At 38.9% G+C, this 18,331-nt stretch overlaps 4 protein-coding genes and 2 long non-coding RNA genes across 13 annotated transcripts in view; 3 read left to right on the forward strand and 3 right to left on the reverse strand.

Annotated features, from left to right (window-relative positions):
* LOC110851608 lies at positions 1-5,563 on the reverse strand. Its single transcript, XM_022099462.2, has 11 exons — positions 5,108-5,563; positions 4,831-5,016; positions 4,366-4,737; positions 4,054-4,281; positions 3,709-3,931; positions 3,432-3,624; positions 3,020-3,301; positions 1,569-2,807; positions 1,302-1,491; positions 1,115-1,203; positions 1-1,027 (listed from the first exon to the last, which is right to left on the reverse strand). The coding sequence occupies exons 1-11, from the start codon at positions 5,184-5,186 to the stop codon at positions 782-784; spliced, it is 3,327 nt and encodes a 1,108-aa protein (XP_021955154.2). The 5' UTR covers positions 5,187-5,563; the 3' UTR covers positions 1-781.
* On the forward strand, positions 3,105-11,058 carry LOC110851610. 2 transcript variants are annotated; one of them, XM_035854150.1, is made up of 6 exons: positions 3,105-3,240; positions 9,583-9,754; positions 9,852-9,898; positions 9,962-10,064; positions 10,195-10,281; positions 10,371-11,058. In XM_035854150.1, exons 2-6 carry the CDS (start codon positions 9,611-9,613, stop codon positions 10,482-10,484), a joined length of 495 nt encoding a protein of 164 aa, XP_035710043.1. In that variant the 5' UTR covers positions 3,105-3,240; positions 9,583-9,610; the 3' UTR covers positions 10,485-11,058. The 2 variants fall into 2 exon arrangements, with proteins under 2 accessions (XP_035710043.1, XP_021955156.1); XM_022099464.2 differs by lacking the exon at positions 3,105-3,240 and adding an exon at positions 3,431-3,569.
* LOC118436329 lies at positions 7,023-9,583 on the reverse strand. 7 transcript variants are annotated; one of them, XR_004835366.1, is made up of 7 exons: positions 9,188-9,583; positions 8,416-8,692; positions 8,060-8,342; positions 7,668-7,975; positions 7,447-7,602; positions 7,120-7,296; positions 7,023-7,039 (listed from the first exon to the last, which is right to left on the reverse strand). It is a non-coding gene; the product is annotated as an uncharacterized LOC118436329 (long non-coding RNA). The 7 variants fall into 7 exon arrangements; XR_004835367.1 differs by lacking the exon at positions 9,188-9,583 and having other exon boundaries at positions 8,060-8,186; positions 8,252-8,342; positions 8,416-8,822; XR_004835371.1 differs by lacking the exon at positions 9,188-9,583 and having other exon boundaries at positions 7,668-7,784; positions 7,876-7,975; positions 8,416-8,822.
* LOC110851609 (formamidase) overlaps positions 10,943-18,331 on the reverse strand; it is a 12,375-nt gene continuing 4,986 nt past the window's right edge. The window contains exons 2-7 of the mRNA XM_022099463.2: positions 12,631-12,813; positions 12,334-12,543; positions 12,128-12,247; positions 11,720-12,033; positions 11,381-11,638; positions 10,943-11,320 (exon numbers count right to left, since the gene is read on the reverse strand). Coding sequence (XP_021955155.1) covers positions 11,141-11,320; positions 11,381-11,638; positions 11,720-12,033; positions 12,128-12,247; positions 12,334-12,543; positions 12,631-12,778 — 1,230 coding nt within the window. The 5' untranslated portion in view covers positions 12,779-12,813 and the 3' untranslated portion in view covers positions 10,943-11,140. The remainder of the gene's footprint in view (positions 11,321-11,380; positions 11,639-11,719; positions 12,034-12,127; positions 12,248-12,333; positions 12,544-12,630; positions 12,814-18,331) is intronic.
* On the forward strand, positions 14,624-15,389 carry LOC110852306. Its single transcript, XR_002548111.2, has 2 exons — positions 14,624-14,966; positions 15,038-15,389. It is a non-coding gene; the product is annotated as an uncharacterized LOC110852306 (long non-coding RNA).
* The window catches only part of LOC110852443 (5'-AMP-activated protein kinase subunit gamma-1), a 23,415-nt gene continuing 20,971 nt past the window's right edge, over positions 15,888-18,331 (forward strand). The window contains exon 1 of the mRNA XM_022100513.2: positions 15,888-17,054. The gene's annotated coding sequence lies outside the window, so the exon portion shown is untranslated. The remainder of the gene's footprint in view (positions 17,055-18,331) is intronic.

Consider the following 18,331-nt stretch of genomic DNA (forward strand, 5'->3'; position numbering starts at 1 on the left):
TTTTTATTTTAGTTGATCTGACAATCTTTTATTACGAGTGCGAGCAATTGGTACATAGAAAAAATATCGAATTAAGAAGTTGATAACACAAAGCTTATTATTATGGACGGACCAACTACAAGATTATTCATTAAAGTCAAACTCTCACAACATCAATTCCAATTTATTACTTTGTCATTTGTAAAATAAAATGTGTAGTAGAAGTATTATTACATTCATATCAAGTATCTTTTTTAGTATTTGACAATATTGACTCATCTAGTCAGTGAACAAAATGTGGTGGCTACAGATTGAGTTTATATATCAAAAAATAAACAAGTAGAACTTAGAAATTGATGTACATATAGATATATTGGTACTTGTACAAATCAAATGTCAAAAATATCGGAATAACAAATCAGTCTAATGTAGCATGTATTCGATCCCGCATTACTACAAATCATAAATAAATAAATTAGGAATATTATTTTCGTCAAAAAAGATAAACAAATAAACTTTGAGCAATATAATAAGATTGCTGATGATTGAGACTAGTCAAAGCCTCAATAATTATAATACTAAATTGGATTTAAACTATCCGATTGAAATGCGATTAAATTTCAATTTTCACATTTCATTAAATCATAAAATTAGTCAACACTTGTTTTATATCACAAGGCAATTTGGTGCTGAATCACTTTAATAATACTGCCTGCATTATAGTGATCCGTCATTTTCATACTCCTTGTTCTTTGATGGCGACAACCAAACGACGATTCCTTATCAGAGTTGCAGAACAAACTTATCCGGTAATATTTGTAAGCTTGTCGAAATGCTTAAACAAAGGCTTCAGAGAAGGTGCATATTCTATGCTGAATAAATAATGCATAGCATAGACGGTCAATACACCTTCATAAATGTTTGGGACTTGGATATGTCGAAGTCCTTCGGCATAAATATACATGGACGCAGCTTGGTCCATTTCTACTTCGTCTTCAAACATTACGAGTCGGGGAGTGGATATTGATTTCCAATTGAGGGGCTCATTCTTTACCAGAAAGCAGACATAATTGATAATATTATTACATTATGCATTTGGAGAGACTTATGTAAAAAAAAAATGATTTAAAGTTACCCTATTTCTAACGAGCAACAAGTTTTTCGGGACGTCATTCTCCGCCCAATGGAAACACAGACAAATCATACCCAGCACTCGCTTCACGTCTAAATTCATCAAGATCAAAAAGAATACAATTATGTCTAACCCGAATTGGCACACTTGAATGAGAAGAAAGGTGTACTAAATACTAATCTTGTTTTACTTTTGGACATTTGCTGCTTGTCCGATCGGGCATGAAGCAATGCTCGCTCCCACAATCCGTGCCTCTTTTGTCCGGGTCTCTTTTTCACTGAAGACCACGCATTATGAAGCTGGTCTTTCAACAGTTCTTCCAGCCATTGCATCCGTCCACCAGCGACGGCCGGAGTAAGTTCGTTAAACTCAGATTTTATCTAGAAATTGAGACGTCGGCTCAAGTTAATTGTGATACATATGTATCATAAGGAATGTAAACATATTTTGAACATACAAATCGATAGTCCTTCAAGGGAGGAAACATTATCAGGCCGTGGTGAATGTCATAGTTATCCTTCTCCAAAAATCGTCGTCTGTAGGAACTGGTGCGAGTCATGAGATCTTCGAGTTGGCTCATCCTTGGAGATTCCTTTAAGCACTCGGCCTTCATCGACAGTAGCAATTTCTTCTCTTGTGGCTTCGCAGGCAATATTAGAAACAGATCAACATCCTCTTCGGAACTTGGGCCAGATTCGTCTTCCTCAGAACTGTTGCTGCTACTACTACTGTCACTTTCGTCAACGTCCACGTCATCCACAAGCAGAACAGCTTTTGAAGAGGTACCCTTCTTGAGCGTCGACTGACCAGAGGGGGGTGTGCGAGTTTTACCTTTCGATGGCGAGCTATTAGACTTTGAGAGAGACTTTCTCTTGTTCAAGGATTGTGATACTGATGGAGGGACAAGGGGAAGATAAGTGTCCGAACTGGAGGACGAAGATGGTGAAACTCCTCGTTTTAACCGCTTTATGGCAGGTTCTTCCATGTTATTACTGGAGCTGTTAGGCTCTTGATGCTGATCTGTGGTGGTGGCAGACTCTCGCGATTTGGTCATCGATTTGGGACCAGGACCGGGTGATCTTTTCGGACTTTTTGCACACTTTTTTGGGGATGAAGGTGCCTTGTGTTCGTCTGATTCAGGTAGTGGCGACTCTTGATGGGCTTCCTCATTCTCCATCAAAACTACATTATGATGATCCTCATCATCATTTTGAGATCCAACTTCAACCTCAGCAACATCGACTTCAGCAAGGAATGATTCTTGACTTGGTGTTTCGGAAAAAATTTCGGGCAAGAGTGCCGCTACTTCCGGAAATTCTCCCTCGCTCGCGCCCAGTGACATCTGCACCCGATCTTCCCCAGTCAAAAATATGGGAATAGGGCCAAGTAATGCGTCTAATTCTTCCTCAATTGACAACTCAACAGGACTGTCAGTATTGTTGATGGTAGGGGCCGATAAGGCTTCTTGTGTTTCTTGGTCAACGCGGGAGAATAACGACGACCTAATCCCCATGACCAGTGGTGGCGAGGGCGATGATGATTTCGGGAGAGGGGCAACAGTAAGAGATTCTTCTTCGAGCGAATGACGATGTAAGCTTGTCTGTGTCGAACTAGATTCTGAGCTTACACTGGTAGGTTGCTGAGCAGAACTGGGAGAAGTAATCGTAGTAGGAAGTATTGCTTGCAAATTCCTCTCCTGAAACAAACAAATTTATTTATCTCAAGCTTTGCATAATAGATAAGACGATTATAATATAGATCGTTGTAAATAGCAAGTTAGAGATTTCAAGATTTGGAAATTAGGCATAGCCTATTTTCTATAAAAATTTCTTAAAAGCTTTGGTTAGTAACGTTGCAGACACAACTCAAGATGTAATACATATTGATATACATATTGCACATATGCACCTGGGGATACGTGGTATGGCATGTCAAATTCGTCGTCAGTTGAAACGGTTCGTGCTCTCCAGAGAGATATTGCTTCTTAGAAGACGGTGGGGTGGGTAGATTCACGTTCAACTTCATTTGTACTTGTACTTTTCTGTTACTTTCATCCTCGTTTGGAATTACTGGACAACTACTCAGACTGACGTCTTGTGGACTCAAAGTAGCAGCAGGGAGCTCTCCAGGTAATACTTTCCTAGCTTTTATCCTTGTCTTCCCTGTCCCTGTCCTGGTTGCACCTTCCACCTACAAGAATAATATATATTAAATTTTATCGATATAGACAAATAGTGCATTTATCTGTCAAGTTTCAATTTCTTTATATATTTAAGGGGAGGGCTGGTGTTAATTACATACAGTAGTGAAATTTACCAACCTTGGCATAACTTTCCTCTTGTTGTAATGGGAAGAGTGATTGTGGTAACGTTTGGATAACTGGTGATAGTATTTCGACTGAGGGTGATGAACATTCGGCAACAAAAGTTTGTCCAACTGGGGATTGAGCATTTTTCTGGTAATTTTTGTTAGCCATTCGCCCTTTCCCTGGTGGTCTACCTCTTCCCCTTTTACTATTGTAATATAATAAATGTTAAATTTAATTAGTATATTAATTATTATTCATTCATGCTTGACAATTTTTTTAAAAAACTTACACTGGTATTGGCAAATCTTTAATTTCACTCTTCACTATGTTTATAAATTTGTCGATTCGAACTACTAAGGGACGACAATTAAATTTGTTCCAAAGCACCAGCTCTTCATTAGTCAGTTCGGGATTAGTGAAGAGGGAAAGAGGAGGAGTCTTCGCCTTCACAGTCTTTTCTGTTGCATTAATCGTAGTAGTGGCACTATTTGGCTCATCACAAGACATATTGGCTAAAAATAAGGTTAATTGATTAATGGTTAATTAACAATTTATTTAAGTATGATTAGATCAATCGTAAGTAGAGATAGGTAGCAAATTAATTATGAGCTTTTTTTAAATTTTGTTTACTAACCATTACTTGGCGATTTTCGTGTGAGAATTTCTGTCGTCGAGTTGGACAGATTGGACGCTGCAGAATAGTAGGAGGACTCTGAGTCAGATGAGCTATGGTCCTCCGTACCTGGCTTTGCGATAACTTCTTGCGATGATGATGGCTGGATAAGATCCGTGTGTTCAACTTGATCCAAAGGCACTTCTTCGAGATGAATGTCTTCGAACGCTGCTTGTCCGTCTTCTATATCTGCAAAGACAATTATTTGTCAAACTCTATGGCTTCTTGTGATGTCATAAAAAAGTGAACAAATTGAGTCGCATGATAATTCACCAATTATGCATTCATTATGTTCCAAAAGTCCAAAGATATGTTGTTTATTAGGGTCATCGTCGGAGTTTAACTTCCCCCCCATGCTGGGAGGATGAGCAATGTTGATCGGAATCTCAGAGGTATTTACGCCAGTGCAGTCAAGAGATGGTAATAAGCTCATCGTAGACGTAGGGTGAGAGGTTGTTTGCGAAGTACCATTAGTTCGTACAAGAGAACAAGATTCGTCAGATAGGCAACTGAGTAAATCTTCGGTACTTTCAAAAGTTGGTTTCTGTTTCGGATGTTGTGGAATATTTTCTTGATTATATCCAGCTTGGTTGAGATCAGACATGAGCTTTTCGTAGAGTCTTTCTTTTTCCGCATTATCCATAGCTGTAAATTAGTTGGAAAGTATATTGAAAGTTTGTTTTTAAATTAAATCATAAGATGCGTATTTGTAGAAAGCAGTCAATTATAACAACTTACCACCACGTTGCTGTTCGTAGGTAAAGATTTGCGGAATGATTTCGTCAAGTGATTCAGCACCCTCAAAGTTGAAGGCGACAGAGTGGGGTCCATAGATATGGCGGTGAACAGCGTCCCTCAGCTCTTTAATGGTCAAAACCGTCAACACCAATTCTTTCTTGCTTCCTTCTTCGTCCTCTTCCTCTTCTTTAACAAAACAGACAAACAAGTTGTGAATGTCTACTTTACCCGGGTGACCTAACACCTAATCTGTATAAAACAAAACTAAAAGTATTACCCTGATTGACGATAGCGTTGATTGATGCTGGCGACAATGGCCTGCCACTGTCGCCGTTAGTCTTCATTTTGGTCTTCATGAACTACCCGTAGTAGTATCTATCCTACCACCAGATAGTTTAGCCTCTGCTGGGTCCGACGGATTGATGATGACTCGTGTGAAACCAAATCATTTCTAAGGTTTAGTCTCACAGACTTGTTGCTTGTTAGTACCGTAAATATTTAACTAAAGAATTTCTTGGTGTCACTACTAGTCACTACTAATTGCTCAAGTTAACAAAAGTTCTACTCGAGTCAGTCGCAGGCACGCAAGTGGCGAAGTTCAAGACTTCCGAAATGGCGAGTAAAGCTGGAATTGAGAAATTTGACTCTAAATTATTGTAAGTTTCTCCAAGTTGAACGAAACTTTCAATTCAACTCGAATCGAGCAAATGGACATGTGTATTTTGTGCGTATTGAGCTGAACAGTTGAACACATTTCGTTTTGCATTTACAGTTTGGGTTCAGATTTTATTGGCTGAGGTTGTTGTTGGTTGGTTGGAAGTCATCGCGGCTCTTTTCTCACCATCACCCGATTCATATTCCTCTCAGAGTGAATCAAGTCAGCCGGATCTCCGACAACCAGGTCATCTCCTTTTCCGATGGATTTTGTCGAATACAAATTTTGAAATACATTCTACTACACATAGGTGTAGAATGTATTTCAAAACTATTGCATCTCGTTCAAATGTGGGACCCTTTCCTTAAATTAAGGACCCTAATCCTCATGAGGTGATGAGTAGCATATTCACAATTACTGAGGGAATGAAAGTGACTCATCCTCAGAAGTTTGATATACAAGGTTTGTACTATTTATAAACTACTATGTGCAGATTGCAGGTATATTTACTAGATTCATAAAGTAGATGTATGAATATATGCAACAATTTTTTGAGTTTAACAATCCTTATCATTACATTTACATATTGAAGTTTAATCATATTGAATATAAAAATATTTGTAGGGTGATTAGTGGTTATTACTAGTACATTATTTGCATTGTGCAATAGTTTACACTTATTTGTTCCTCTTGGTATTTGTTCTGATGTACTATTAAATAATATGCAAAGTAAAGGTATGCAAAAAACTTTTAAATCCCCACCCCGAACAAAGTGACACTTCCATTGCCCTGGACCCAGATTCAGTAACTTAAGTGGTGTTTATGCTTCACGTCATCGTCACGTCCTCCTTCAAATCCGATTTTTTGATTGGCTGAACCAAATTATCACTACGACAATTATAAATTTTAACCAATCAAAAAATCGGATTTGGAGGAGGACGTAACGATGACGTGAAGCATAAATGCACCTTTAGACCGAAATTTCGGCTTAAGCTTAAGACTGCCTTAGACCGATCTTAAGATCGGTTTTAACCCCAATTCAGCACTTTTTTCAAATCGGTGTTTGATGGTCTTAAGGTTAAGACGGTTTTAAGAACGATTTCAAAAGGCGGGAGAGACTAAAGTCTGCCCAGCCTGCGTGGGACATATAATTTATCCACCACCGGCCATCTCACTTTCTCTCACAACAACACTCGGTCGAATATTTGTTTTTGTTGACATTTTAAAAGCATGTCAGGTCTCTCTCCTTTCCTTATCACCACTTGTTATTTAACGTTTAACGACGACATTTTTTTGGGCTGATTAAAATAAAGTAGAATAAAATTTAAAGAACATGGATTTTTGAGTTCTATCTTTTAATTTTGCAAATTAGAATAAACATTTGTACAACTATTTATGATAGATTTAGCTCATATTTAAAGTATTTGAAATCTAAACTATCGACCCTCTTCTCTACATCGACTCTGGCCTTATGGCGCTGGTCTAACGACGCCGGAAGAATCCAATATATCGTCGTGCTGATTTCTTGTCGTATTTGTCGTAATTTATATTTGGCTGCAACACAATGACAAATAAACAAATAAAGCCGTCATTAAATTAAACACCAATGAAGCCTGGGGATAAGAGTTGTTCACCTCGCTTAAATTTCGTTATTTCAGATGTATCAAAGAGAATTATTGCGTTGCTGAGGTTTTAATAGTGTCGTCTGTGCGATCCGGTATTACAATTTCTCTAAATTGATGTGATGTTTGTTCCAAATGAACCAGCGTCTTATGTGAGGCCAGCGCTACTCCATCCATTCAAACTTTAGGCTGAAAAGCAAAATACCATTTGTTAAACATGAATTAAGTCTCCTCCATGAATGAATTTTGCATTATAATATAATTAAGAAGAAAATTGTCATTGTCATTGCCATTGCCATTTCCTAGCACTGGCTAATGCTCTGGCCAAAAAATATTTACCTTAAATTTGATTGTGGTAAACATTAATGATCTCGTCCCTCTCCTAGTCCGTCGGTTGGTTCGTCGTCATCCGCGAGCGGGATGTCCTTTTCGATCTTGGTAACACGAGGTACCTCCCCTCCTGCTTATCATACGTTTATCACTGGGACCTGAAAACTGTTCTTTAATTATGGGTCAACCTACATACTTGGACATTAAATGGAATCAGATTTTTCAAGTACCGATGGTGCCGTGCATAACATTACTCGTTTCTTGAATTTATTAAATCTCAATTTATAATCTTCCTCAGCTTATGATCTGCATAAGGGATCAGAAACAAGGGTCCAAAGGTTCGGAATCTACTATAAGAGATAAATATTACTTGATGTCAGCGCAGGTAATTCTGCCAGCACATGTTTTAATTTTTTACCCATTCAAGAAACAACTTACGCCTTAAATTTCTTAAATTTCTTAAACTTAAATTTCTTTTTAAAATCTTAAGATGTTCTCCAACGCTGGTATGATTCCTATCGTCATTGCTTCCCGGCCACTGAGCATGCAGAATCAAGTGTATATTGATTATAATTGTCGACAATCTTTCAATTTATGATATGTGGTATTTATGTTCGCATACCGAAATTCATCGATTTAAAGTCAATGATTCCAACGTGTCCCATCACACATTTCATTCGTATTGTACACGACCATGTGGCCATCGCACTGCTATTAGGGCTCTGTCAAAAAAATAGGACAGCGAAGAACTATCCGATATGCATGTAACTATTAAAATGACTAATTATGTAAATATTTGTTTATTAAAATCTACATTATCTTCACTACATTGACGCTGGCCTCAAGGCGCTGGCTTAATCCAATGCATCGGCTTGCTGAGTTCCTACATATATGTTTGTATTTTGCTGTAAATATAGAAACAAATTCGTTATAAAATTAAACACCTAATTAATCCGCAGAGATGAGTTGTTCGTTCACCTTGTGTAAGTTCCACTTCCTTGCGAGCAATATCCCGCATATTTGACTCGCATAAACTTTGTGTCCCCTCTTCGAAACTTGACTTTCGTTTTGTTGTTTTGGCTCCATGTGTAGGAAGGTTTACAACGGAATCGAGGATGACCTTTGCCATTCTAAAGGCTTAAAAACCTCACAAATAGATTCTGCTCCCCACGGGGGTAGTCCAAAATGTTTACCACCTTCGAAGTACTTAATTATTCCACTTTTTTTCTCTGCCGAACAACATGTCTTTCTTCCTCTAAGAATCGAAGGGGTTGTCACTGCACTGGCTGTTAAGGCTCTGGCAAAGGACTAGGAGAGGGGAAAACTATCTGGCATTTACCCAACAATTAAAATTACTATTTAATTAAATATCTTATTTCCACAAAAACGACAAAAGGTAACATGTGTTATTCCTCTCGCAGACGTACGCAAACGAAGTTCAAATCTCAAAGTTAGACAACTCCGGAGGAGGTTTGAGATTTGGGATAACTTTGAGCTGGCTTTGGTCTAACTTTTTGCTAATGAATTGACCTATTCACTAACTCGGTCTAAATTTTGTCTTGGGCTCAAATTTTGCTAGATTTTGTCTTAAGACAGGTTTAAACCGAGTTAGTGAATTGGATTTTGTCTATAGAATGTCTACAGACCAAGAATATTTCTTAGTGAATCTGGGTCCTGGGGGTTATTGTCATTTAGCCATTTGCCACATCCTTCACCAATACTTGCACAGTGCAAGTTGCACTACCCATACCACCACCAGTTGCTTTGCCTGACAGACTCGTCATAGAAGACCCAACTTGTTTCTGAGTTGTTGTTTTGTTTAGTTTGAGTTGTAGTCAGAGCTCGTAAGTCAAGTCGTCAATTAATGTGAGTTGCCCATTTTGGCCAAAGAATAAATGACACAAGTTGTATAAACTGCAATCGATTCTCTCAACGAGCAAAATTCGTCGATATCGGGTCCCCATAGCTCATTTTTACATGCGTCCTCGTATAATATTTATTTGGTAGTGTTTATATAAAGTAGGCCTTTTTGCCAATATTTGCACAATACAAGGCGAAGGTTTCGTTGAACAGTAGATACTCTATAGGTTGTTGGTTCGGTTTGTGACATATTAGTTCTGACTGACGATTTATTTCGATTCCAAGCCGACCATTTAAGTTTAAATCCACTATCATGCCCGTGATAATTATTGACGAGGGGCCTGGAAGTGCTGCATCGCCACCGTACAACATTGATGCTTCAGGTTATCAACAGCAACGTGTCGTGGATCTGTCACATTTCACAACGCCACAAGGATGGGCGAAATTGGCCCAAATTGTAATCAGATCTTTACTCCATATTCTTAAATGCCTTGATATTCAATATTTTGACGATTCGAGTTGTTTTATGAACGTGCAGCTTCTTCCTTCCACAGGTTTTGGGTATCTTTGTTCTGTGCAGTGGACCTCCCTTCTGGCTGAGGTGAGACTGTAAATATATTGATTCATTCTTAATAGTTTAAAACAATATATGATCAATTGACAGCGTGGTGGGTTGGTTGGCCTTGTGGGGTACAGTCCCTTGGTGCTGGATCTACTTTTTTACGATCAACAAACGCTATGCGGTGAATCCTCCCTGGATTGTACTTGTGAGTTCATTGTGCCATGGTTTATTGCATAACACATATACTGATATTGCATGGGTGATGATATTGATAACCCACCTGCGTATATTATCACGCTAATTGCACAATATGTCTTGTTTTTGTTTTGTTAAAGGAATTTTACTACACTGCCGGCGTGCTGGTTGCGTACGCCGTCATGACGCTGATCACCTTCATTACAATTGTCTATGTTTTCTCTGCCGTGAGTATACAATAATTTATTCTTAAAATATTCAGTGGTGTACCGATAAGCGGTAAACATACCAGTTACTGTTTTCCTTACACGAACAGATTTGTGGACTCTTCGCTACAGCAGCATATGCCGTGGGAGCTTACTTCCTCTTCATTGAATGGAAAGCTTGGCGTGCAAATCCAGTCAACTCGGCTACTTCCGTTCCAAAATGAAACTCCACCCACTAATCTTTTTTTAAGAAACCGTGACAAAAATATGGAAACGAAAAGTACTTAGATATTACACTGGAGGATAATATACAAATATATATATATCGATAACTCAACAAAAAGACTTACACAAAAGTAACCAACCATACAACTAAGTAAAATCAATCATAATTTCTATCGGAATCTCATAATGCTATACTACAAATGATCCCACTCCTGTAATCATTAAAAATCCCCCTATTGATCCATCCATTCACAAGGTATTACACAATAACAAATGAACTATTCCATGCGTCTTTCAGGGTCAATGTTAAAATTTATGCGGATTTTAATGAGGAATACATTTATTCTTCAAGGGAATGTGCATATGTATTGTACAGATATTACTGTTTGGATTAAATGTTGTACGCATGTAAAAGTTTAATGAAAAAGATGATACATATATAATAATGCGAATGTAATACGTTTGGTACTTTGTTTTTTATTGTTACTAATCATTAGGTAATACAGTTTAAATATTTATTGGTTGTTGATACGTGGTAGTGAAAAAAAACGAAAATAAATAATGTTCACTTAACTAAGAATTAGTTTGTGGTTCTTTGGTGGCAAGAAAATTATGTAATTATTTTGTCTCATTCTTACGAGTTGTGCAGATAGGTTCAGAACCTAAGAGTAGCAAGGGCTTTGTTGTCAAACGTTCTCACATGTTCGTCCGCTCGTGGCAAAATATCAAAGTCGAAAATTTCTGCAGGAATCCCAATCGAGCAACACGAGTTGGGGACATCGACGATATTGTTGATTCTGGATTCGCAGGGGGCAGCGGAGAGAATGAGATACGCCTGGAAAATTGAGAAATATACAAGTCATGGATAAATTGGTAACTGAGGTTGTAAATTTACCTGCTCCGCAGTGTAGCCCAGTCGCTGCAGATAAGCCACTGCATTGAGGCAGGCTTGGCGAAATGCTACCCGTGGGTCCAGAAAGTGTTGAATCCCCCGATCGACGGGTATTCCTTGGAACGTGAGATATTTTGTGTACCGAGGTTCCACCGGTCCAGGCAAAAAGATTGGATTTTTTAATGCGAATCGATCTACGCCCCTTTTTATGACCTGAACTCGACACGTCACAATCCCGCTGGTTTCAATCCCACCGCAAAACTAATTATAGAAATCAAGGATGTATAAATTATGGATATGAGTAGGATTTAAATAAATAAATATTTAAATAAATATGCTCACAGCAATTTCGCCATCACCCTGGGAAAAGTGAATGTCACCAAAGCTTAAGTTTGCTCCAGGGACATAGACGGGGATCCAAATTTTTGCTCCCCTGCTGAGATTCTTGATATCGCAGTTGCCCCCGTGTTCTCTCGTGGGGGCAGTGCGTGCTCCCTCAACCTTGACCCTTTCCCCAAGGGGAGTCCCTTCCAGACCCCCCACGAGTGCCCCCTGTGCTGAGGGTGGAAATGCGAGCGGGGGCTGGTGGTTGGGAGCGGATGCAATGAGGACGCCCTCTCGTCGATTCCACTCGGCCAAGAGTTGATGAGATGGGGCTAATTAGTCAAGAAATTAGTTTAATTAGTGACATGTGTAATGTAAGCTTTGCCAAGTCGTCTGATTTATAATGTACCCTTCTGAACTCTGTACCTGTGGCAATGATCCCCGTGTGGATCATCCCAACAAAACGTACGCCTGGAATGTGTCGGCTTGAGGCGTAAATACCTTCAAAATCCCAAATTGCTTTGCATGGACCTTTCATAACGTCACCTGAAAATCAGTAAATTTCGCAAACCGTGTCACACTCACAAACACAAGCTGATCAATCTATAGCAGCAGACAAAATTCAAATCTACCGAGGAATCCACCCCCTCCATTGTTCGGGTCTAGGACCGCAGTCACACCCCAAGCACGTTCCGGAAATGGTTGGATGTCCAACAACTCGACCTCAACGGCATCCCCCGGTTCCGCACCTTCCACGGCGATAGGGCCGGACAAGATGTGAGCCACGGAGAGGTCCATGTTCTTTATGTCGGCTGCGTCATCATCGTTCTTTATTTGTCCTCCTGTCCCGATAATAACACAATAATCACAAATCAAGACACACATAGGGTGCCCACGAAGCATTTTTGATTATGTTGTAGTTTTAGTACCTGAAAAGTCAAAGCACTCCACTTTGAACACCTCTCCAGCCTTGACCGTGTCCACGGGGGGAATTTCTGGGTGGTACCGATTATGGAAAATTTTTCGACTCTCCTCCATCGCCGTCTTGGTCAAGTCAATTTTTACCACGGTTCTCATCTTGCTGCCAGTATCGAAATCCAACTCGGACTAATCTATTTTTCACGAGTAAAAAAAATAGGATGGAATCAGTCCGGTGCCCGGAGCGTTGCTGGACATTTCGTGGCTAATAGTACTCTATCTCATTATTACTCCATTATTGTAAGTATTATTGTGTGCATGCATGGGGCTGAATCTGTGCAGCTCATCCGCAGTGTTTGAGACATACAATAAACTAGACACAAACAGATACAAGCAATATCAAGTCATGGGAAAGAAAGCAAAAAACTGGTTCCATATCCTCTCATGGAATTTTTCTTTCGAAGCCTGGAGCATTTTTCTGTGGAGAATTTATCCCATGCACCCAGAGCCCTGCTGCGATGATAAATAAATTATGTTATGTAACAGAAACTGGACGATGCGATGATGCGATTCAGTCATGCAAAGTTTAAATTCTTATTTTGGCAACGCAACACGGCTTCGTGACATATACGAGTCCAAGAATACTGGAAAAAACAGACGTCAATTCTGATTAGGTTATGAATATATTGCATAACCAAATTAACGTGCAGAATTCTCTATACATAAATCAGAACATCAAGAAACATTGAGCTGTCCAGCAATTACTACAATTCCCAAAAGGGAAGTTGACAGATATTAAATACAATTATGTAAAACTTGCTCGATCCACAAAATATCTACCTACAGCTCAAAATACAATAATTAAAATGCCTGTTTTAGTTAATTTATATATGTAGGTGCTCCTTGTAACGACATATATACATAACCGGCCTTGTCTTAGTTAGCTGCAGCCGATATCTTCCATAATTATGTTTGCTTTACATATGTACGTACGTACACACCTGACTTATTGGGATGCTGGAGTTGGAGTTGGATTCTTACATGAGATTACATTCTTGATCATATTTCCCATTTCGTCGTAATTGTCTTTTTGTAGTCATCATGTCCTTCTCATGGTCAGATGTGGTGGTCGCTGGGTGCACTGTACATATGAAAACAGTCTTGGTTGGTGGTTTACTAATTTGTTTCAAGGATGTCTAGCAAAATAGCTCACAAGCTCCAGCTCCTCGTATGCAATGTAATGTGCACATACATGTATGTACGTAACGCGAGATATACGTAACACAAGCAAGATAATCATATTTCATTGGCAATTTACAAGACTTTTAAATAACTCGCATTTCTTGAACCGTGAAACAATCCAGTCAAAACATATTTACTTTTAGATTGGTTGTTTTTGTAACTGCAGTATTACCAATACAGATATTTTCTATCGGGCATATCTGCTTGGTGTGAGAACTCATTGCTATGATTTAAGCAGACAAAACGATTGGCAACGAGTTAAAACCGACAAATGCACCAGTTTTCTTGTAGGTTTTTTAGCTGGTTACACTTCGGATGTAATTCGGAATGAGGAAGGCAAAATGAGATTCTTGAACCGGAGAAAAAATAAAACTCCATAATAATCTGCTCATAAAGATTAATCCGCATGCACGCATTTATTCCGTCATACAAATCTTCACTTTTATTTATTTCCTCTCTATTGTTCTACGCATATAAATATATGGACAAACATATTACGTGTGTCAGTATGACCACTGTTGGTGATGACCAAATGTGCAATTAGTATGCACAGGAAAATTGGAAAACTGGTCATGTAAAAGGAATCGACAAAGGAATGTCAAGAGTCCATAAAACTGCTTCGTGCTGTTATGTGCATACCTGCTTTTTGGTTACGGGGCGCATATTGTTCATCTATCTGTGATTATTACCATGTGGGATAGCCTGCAGGCAGCTTCAATGACGACAAGAGCACAGATTATTGTGTGAGGTCACCTCCTAAACTCTTTGTTCGTACCGTGTCTTGTTATTGTGGGTGAGTCAAGATAACTACAAACCCATATAACGAGCCACAGCCACCAGCACATTATCAACAACCAAACCCCAATCGCATCATCCTCCTCCAGATTTAGCAGTGACACCACCACAATCCCTGCTTCCTCCAAAAAGCGCATATTTGTTTACAAGCTTCTTCAGTCGCCTTGCAGTTCTCCGCAGAGTCGCACATAGCCTCAAACAATTATTCTATTTATCCGTCCGTCCGTCCATCCATTGCATAATCATCATGGCCGACAAGCGCGTCGTGGGGCGAAAGACTCATAAAAGCACCGTCAGCAGCACCATCGACGTAAGGCCACACCTCGAATTTATAAATTTCTGAAAATATTAACCTTCTCTTTCCCCTTTGATCATCATCAGGGTAAGACCGTCCGAACGACGACCATTACGACGGAGACCACCTACGCAGATGGGACTACGTCCACGGACACGAAAGTTGAGAAATCCGGAGATGGCTATTGTTGTGGGAAAAAGTGCTGCACGATTATGTAATAATTCTCAATATTCTTCGCCAACTACAACGGCGTGCAGAAATCTGCTGACATGCTATAATTACATCAAACCACTTTACTATTTACTCTGGCTGTTCTCTCTCTCAGTTTCCGCATCATTATTGCCATTTCATTTGTTTATACTTTTAACACTGTTTACAAAGATTAAAGTGTCATAAAGATTACAAACTCGAAATACAGAAGTATAATTGTCAATTGTATGTATGTATCACCATTTTGTTGTGTCTACTACCTTTTGTATATTTTTGTATATACAAAAATGAGCAAACACGTGCTCGCACACATATATTTATGTACGTTCCATATGTGCTTGCAACGCATTTTTCTCCATTATCTCACACTTGCATACTCTCATCAATTGGCAAGAGTTATAATTTATCATCATAGCATTACTCATTATATAATAAAATTGATACCACGAAGAGCGTTCATTTCGTACCTGCACAAAATAATCTAATCTCATCCAATAGAGTTACAACTCAATTAACTTCAAAGTAGTTAAAGAAAACCTTAGCATCTTGGACTTGGAGACCAACTTGGCTCGGATTTCTCAAACAAACAGCTACGCCAAGTATTTAGGAATCTGATAAGTAACAGAATTGAGCATGAACCTGACACATGCAAAATCAAAGTACAAGTACAATTCGGGATGAATCACCTCTAACCAGCAACCACCAACGCCTTCAGTTTCTCTCTCCTATGTGCTACACGTACACGACACACTGCTGGAAAACGGTGGGTCTCCCCGAATCGGGTTTTTTCCACGGCAGCAGCCGTCAGCCAGTCTCGCTTTCCCTTTCGCGAATTTCGTCCTCCTATCTCCCGTTACACGATCTCCTGGCTGTCGTTGCCTTGTTTTGTTGGTATGTGTGCCATATCGTTTTGGTTTAATAATTCTCCCTTTTTACCGAGGATTCCTTGTGGATCATAGAATTCGTGATGCGGCAGAAACGAACGGGTTGACGGATTCAATAGCAACAGCAACTATTAAGTGGTGCTGCCTATTCATCAGCATACACACACCACTACTTACGTAATATAAATACCAGTATTACATACTTATTGGGCTGGGTGGAATTTTTTTATAGCTGGGCGAAGAAGGAGAAGACGACGAAGCCGAGAGAGAGAGAGAGATTGGCAAAAGCAAATGAAGGGTTGTCAATAATTATCACCACTGAACCACCACGACGACCACGACTTTGGTATATGTACCACATTATTTTATCGAGAACTTATTAATACCACTAGTAATAGTTGTGCGATCGAGTGCTATGTGCTGTTTTGTTCCTTCCTACTACTCTCTCTGCTGCTGGTCTTCGCTTGCTGAATATTCGAGTCAGAATAATTAAAGCCCTATTTAAAGTATTTGTGACAATATATTACAATATTACTAGTGACGATCAGGAAGTTTCAGGGGGACGAGTTAATCACCTTACAGTTCAGTCACGTCATACAACAGCCATACCACACAGGCCAGTCTAGCAGCGAAGAAAGCAATAATATAAATTCGCACTATTTCGCACTTCGCAGCACAAGTATGAAGTAAACCAGAAAATTAAAGGAGGATAAATACTTGGTCTTGAATAGTTCATCAAAAATCTGGTGTACGTTTGGCCCACAAGTTAATAATCTGCCTGGGAAAGTGCTAAAAGTAAATTGTACAGAAAAGGCTAACAATTGATTAAATGATTAACGACCTAAATTGATTTAATCCAATCGGCTCAGGAGCTCCTGTTCTTATTAAATTAAATTAAGTGGAACGAAAACAGGTGCTGCCTAATGTAAAAATATAATAAGGTGTCTTTTTAAGATAAGAAGAACATCTCAATTTATATTTTATATCGCCTGATGTCTGATTCTGGCTGGTAAGTTAATAATGCTATTGAACATTTTCTACGTCTTCACCTGGTAATTAAATTATGTGCATGTGTATTAGTATGAATTACTTGTGTTATATTTGAATTAATCTTTAACGTTAAAGACAGAAGTAAAAGCAAATATACATGACGGAGGTGAAAGCTGTGTGGGTGGACAATAATGCTTGTTATTAGTCATCAAGACGGGAGTGGTGCATTCAACTTCCACTGGTCAATGCCTGAATTGATTACAATAATATAAAAATCCATTGTTTATTGTTTTATTACAATTAGTGCGAGTTTATTTTATGTAACCCATTCACGATCAGGGCAATTCATTCATTCAATTTCATTTGCTCAAATCCATGAGGTTTAAACTTCGCATTATCCACAAGCACACCTGACCACCAATCATCCATTATATTGTTCCATCCACCAATTTATCATTCATCATGGCTACACGGACCGATTATAAATCAGGTCGTCTGATTTAGTCCTGTTTCTGTTACATACATACAACAACGTGCATCCATAGCATAATGTGCATACCGTAGAGTTCGCAATAAATGTCTGACAGGCAAATCGCATGTCAAGAAACAACGGCGTCAAAACCGGAATGCATGTAGTGAAGCAAAAGACAGAAAACAGAGGAGCAGTAGTCAAGTCGGCGTTGTTGTCCTGAATTCTTAAATAAAAATTTGGTGGATTGTACATTGTACGTATGGATGTACTTATGTTGCAAGCCGGTCTGGTTTATTGCTGTTCCGATATGCTGGTCTGGTTTTCTTTGATGATAGGATTGGTCAGGCCTTGAGGCGTTACACATTACCTCATTTTATCTCAGATTCTGGGCAATTTCTCAAACAAACATTTAAAAAGTTTACACTAACCATTAATTTACAAATAATAATTATTGACTATGAGGTGCAGAAGCAGAATCATAGTCTTTGCAGTTTGCACGTATGCTGATTCTTAAAAAATCTAAAATTACGTATATGATTCGACAAGTTTTGAGTGAAGTTTGAGGCAGAACTGGCTAGATAGGTAGGTACACATCTGTATGCCGATTCTGATGAACATAGATGGACGTGCTTCTGCATGAGAGTCATATAAATGAGCCGATGATCACTAATTGATCACATTGTCAGATGGTGTGTAGGATGGTGTTATATAGTATTTATATAGTGTTTGGATGGGTTGAGTTATGATGATTTTAATTAGTTGGCAGGAGTAGCCATGTCAAGCATATCTTTTACAAGTTTTCGATAGATAGTGAGTGATGTTAG

The sequence above is a fragment of the Folsomia candida genome, unplaced genomic scaffold (assembly GCF_002217175.1).
Source record: "Folsomia candida strain VU population unplaced genomic scaffold, ASM221717v1 Fcan01_Sc007, whole genome shotgun sequence".
Taxonomy (NCBI): domain Eukaryota; kingdom Metazoa; phylum Arthropoda; class Collembola; order Entomobryomorpha; family Isotomidae; genus Folsomia; species Folsomia candida.

Bases quoted from the DNA above. Each gene is read 5' to 3' on its own strand.
- LOC110851608 (XM_022099462.2), bottom strand. From the start codon at position 5,186: ATGAAGACCAAAATGAAGACTAACGGCGACAGTGGCAGGCCATTGTCG. The intron at 5,017-5,107 runs GTAATACTTTTA...GTTTTGTTAAAG, and splicing joins CAACGCTATCGTCAATCAGG to AAGAGGAAGAGGACGAAGAA. The intron at 1,028-1,114 runs GTAACTTTAAAT...TTTCTGGTAAAG, and splicing joins TGTTGCTCGTTAGAAATAGG to AATGAGCCCCTCAATTGGAA.
- LOC110851610 (XM_035854150.1), top strand. From the start codon at position 9,611: ATGCCCGTGATAATTATTGACGAGGGGCCTGGAAGTGCTGCATCGCCA. The intron at 9,899-9,961 runs GTGAGACTGTAA...ATCAATTGACAG, and splicing joins GGACCTCCCTTCTGGCTGAG to CGTGGTGGGTTGGTTGGCCT. The intron at 10,065-10,194 runs GTGAGTTCATTG...GTTTTGTTAAAG, and splicing joins ATCCTCCCTGGATTGTACTT to GAATTTTACTACACTGCCGG.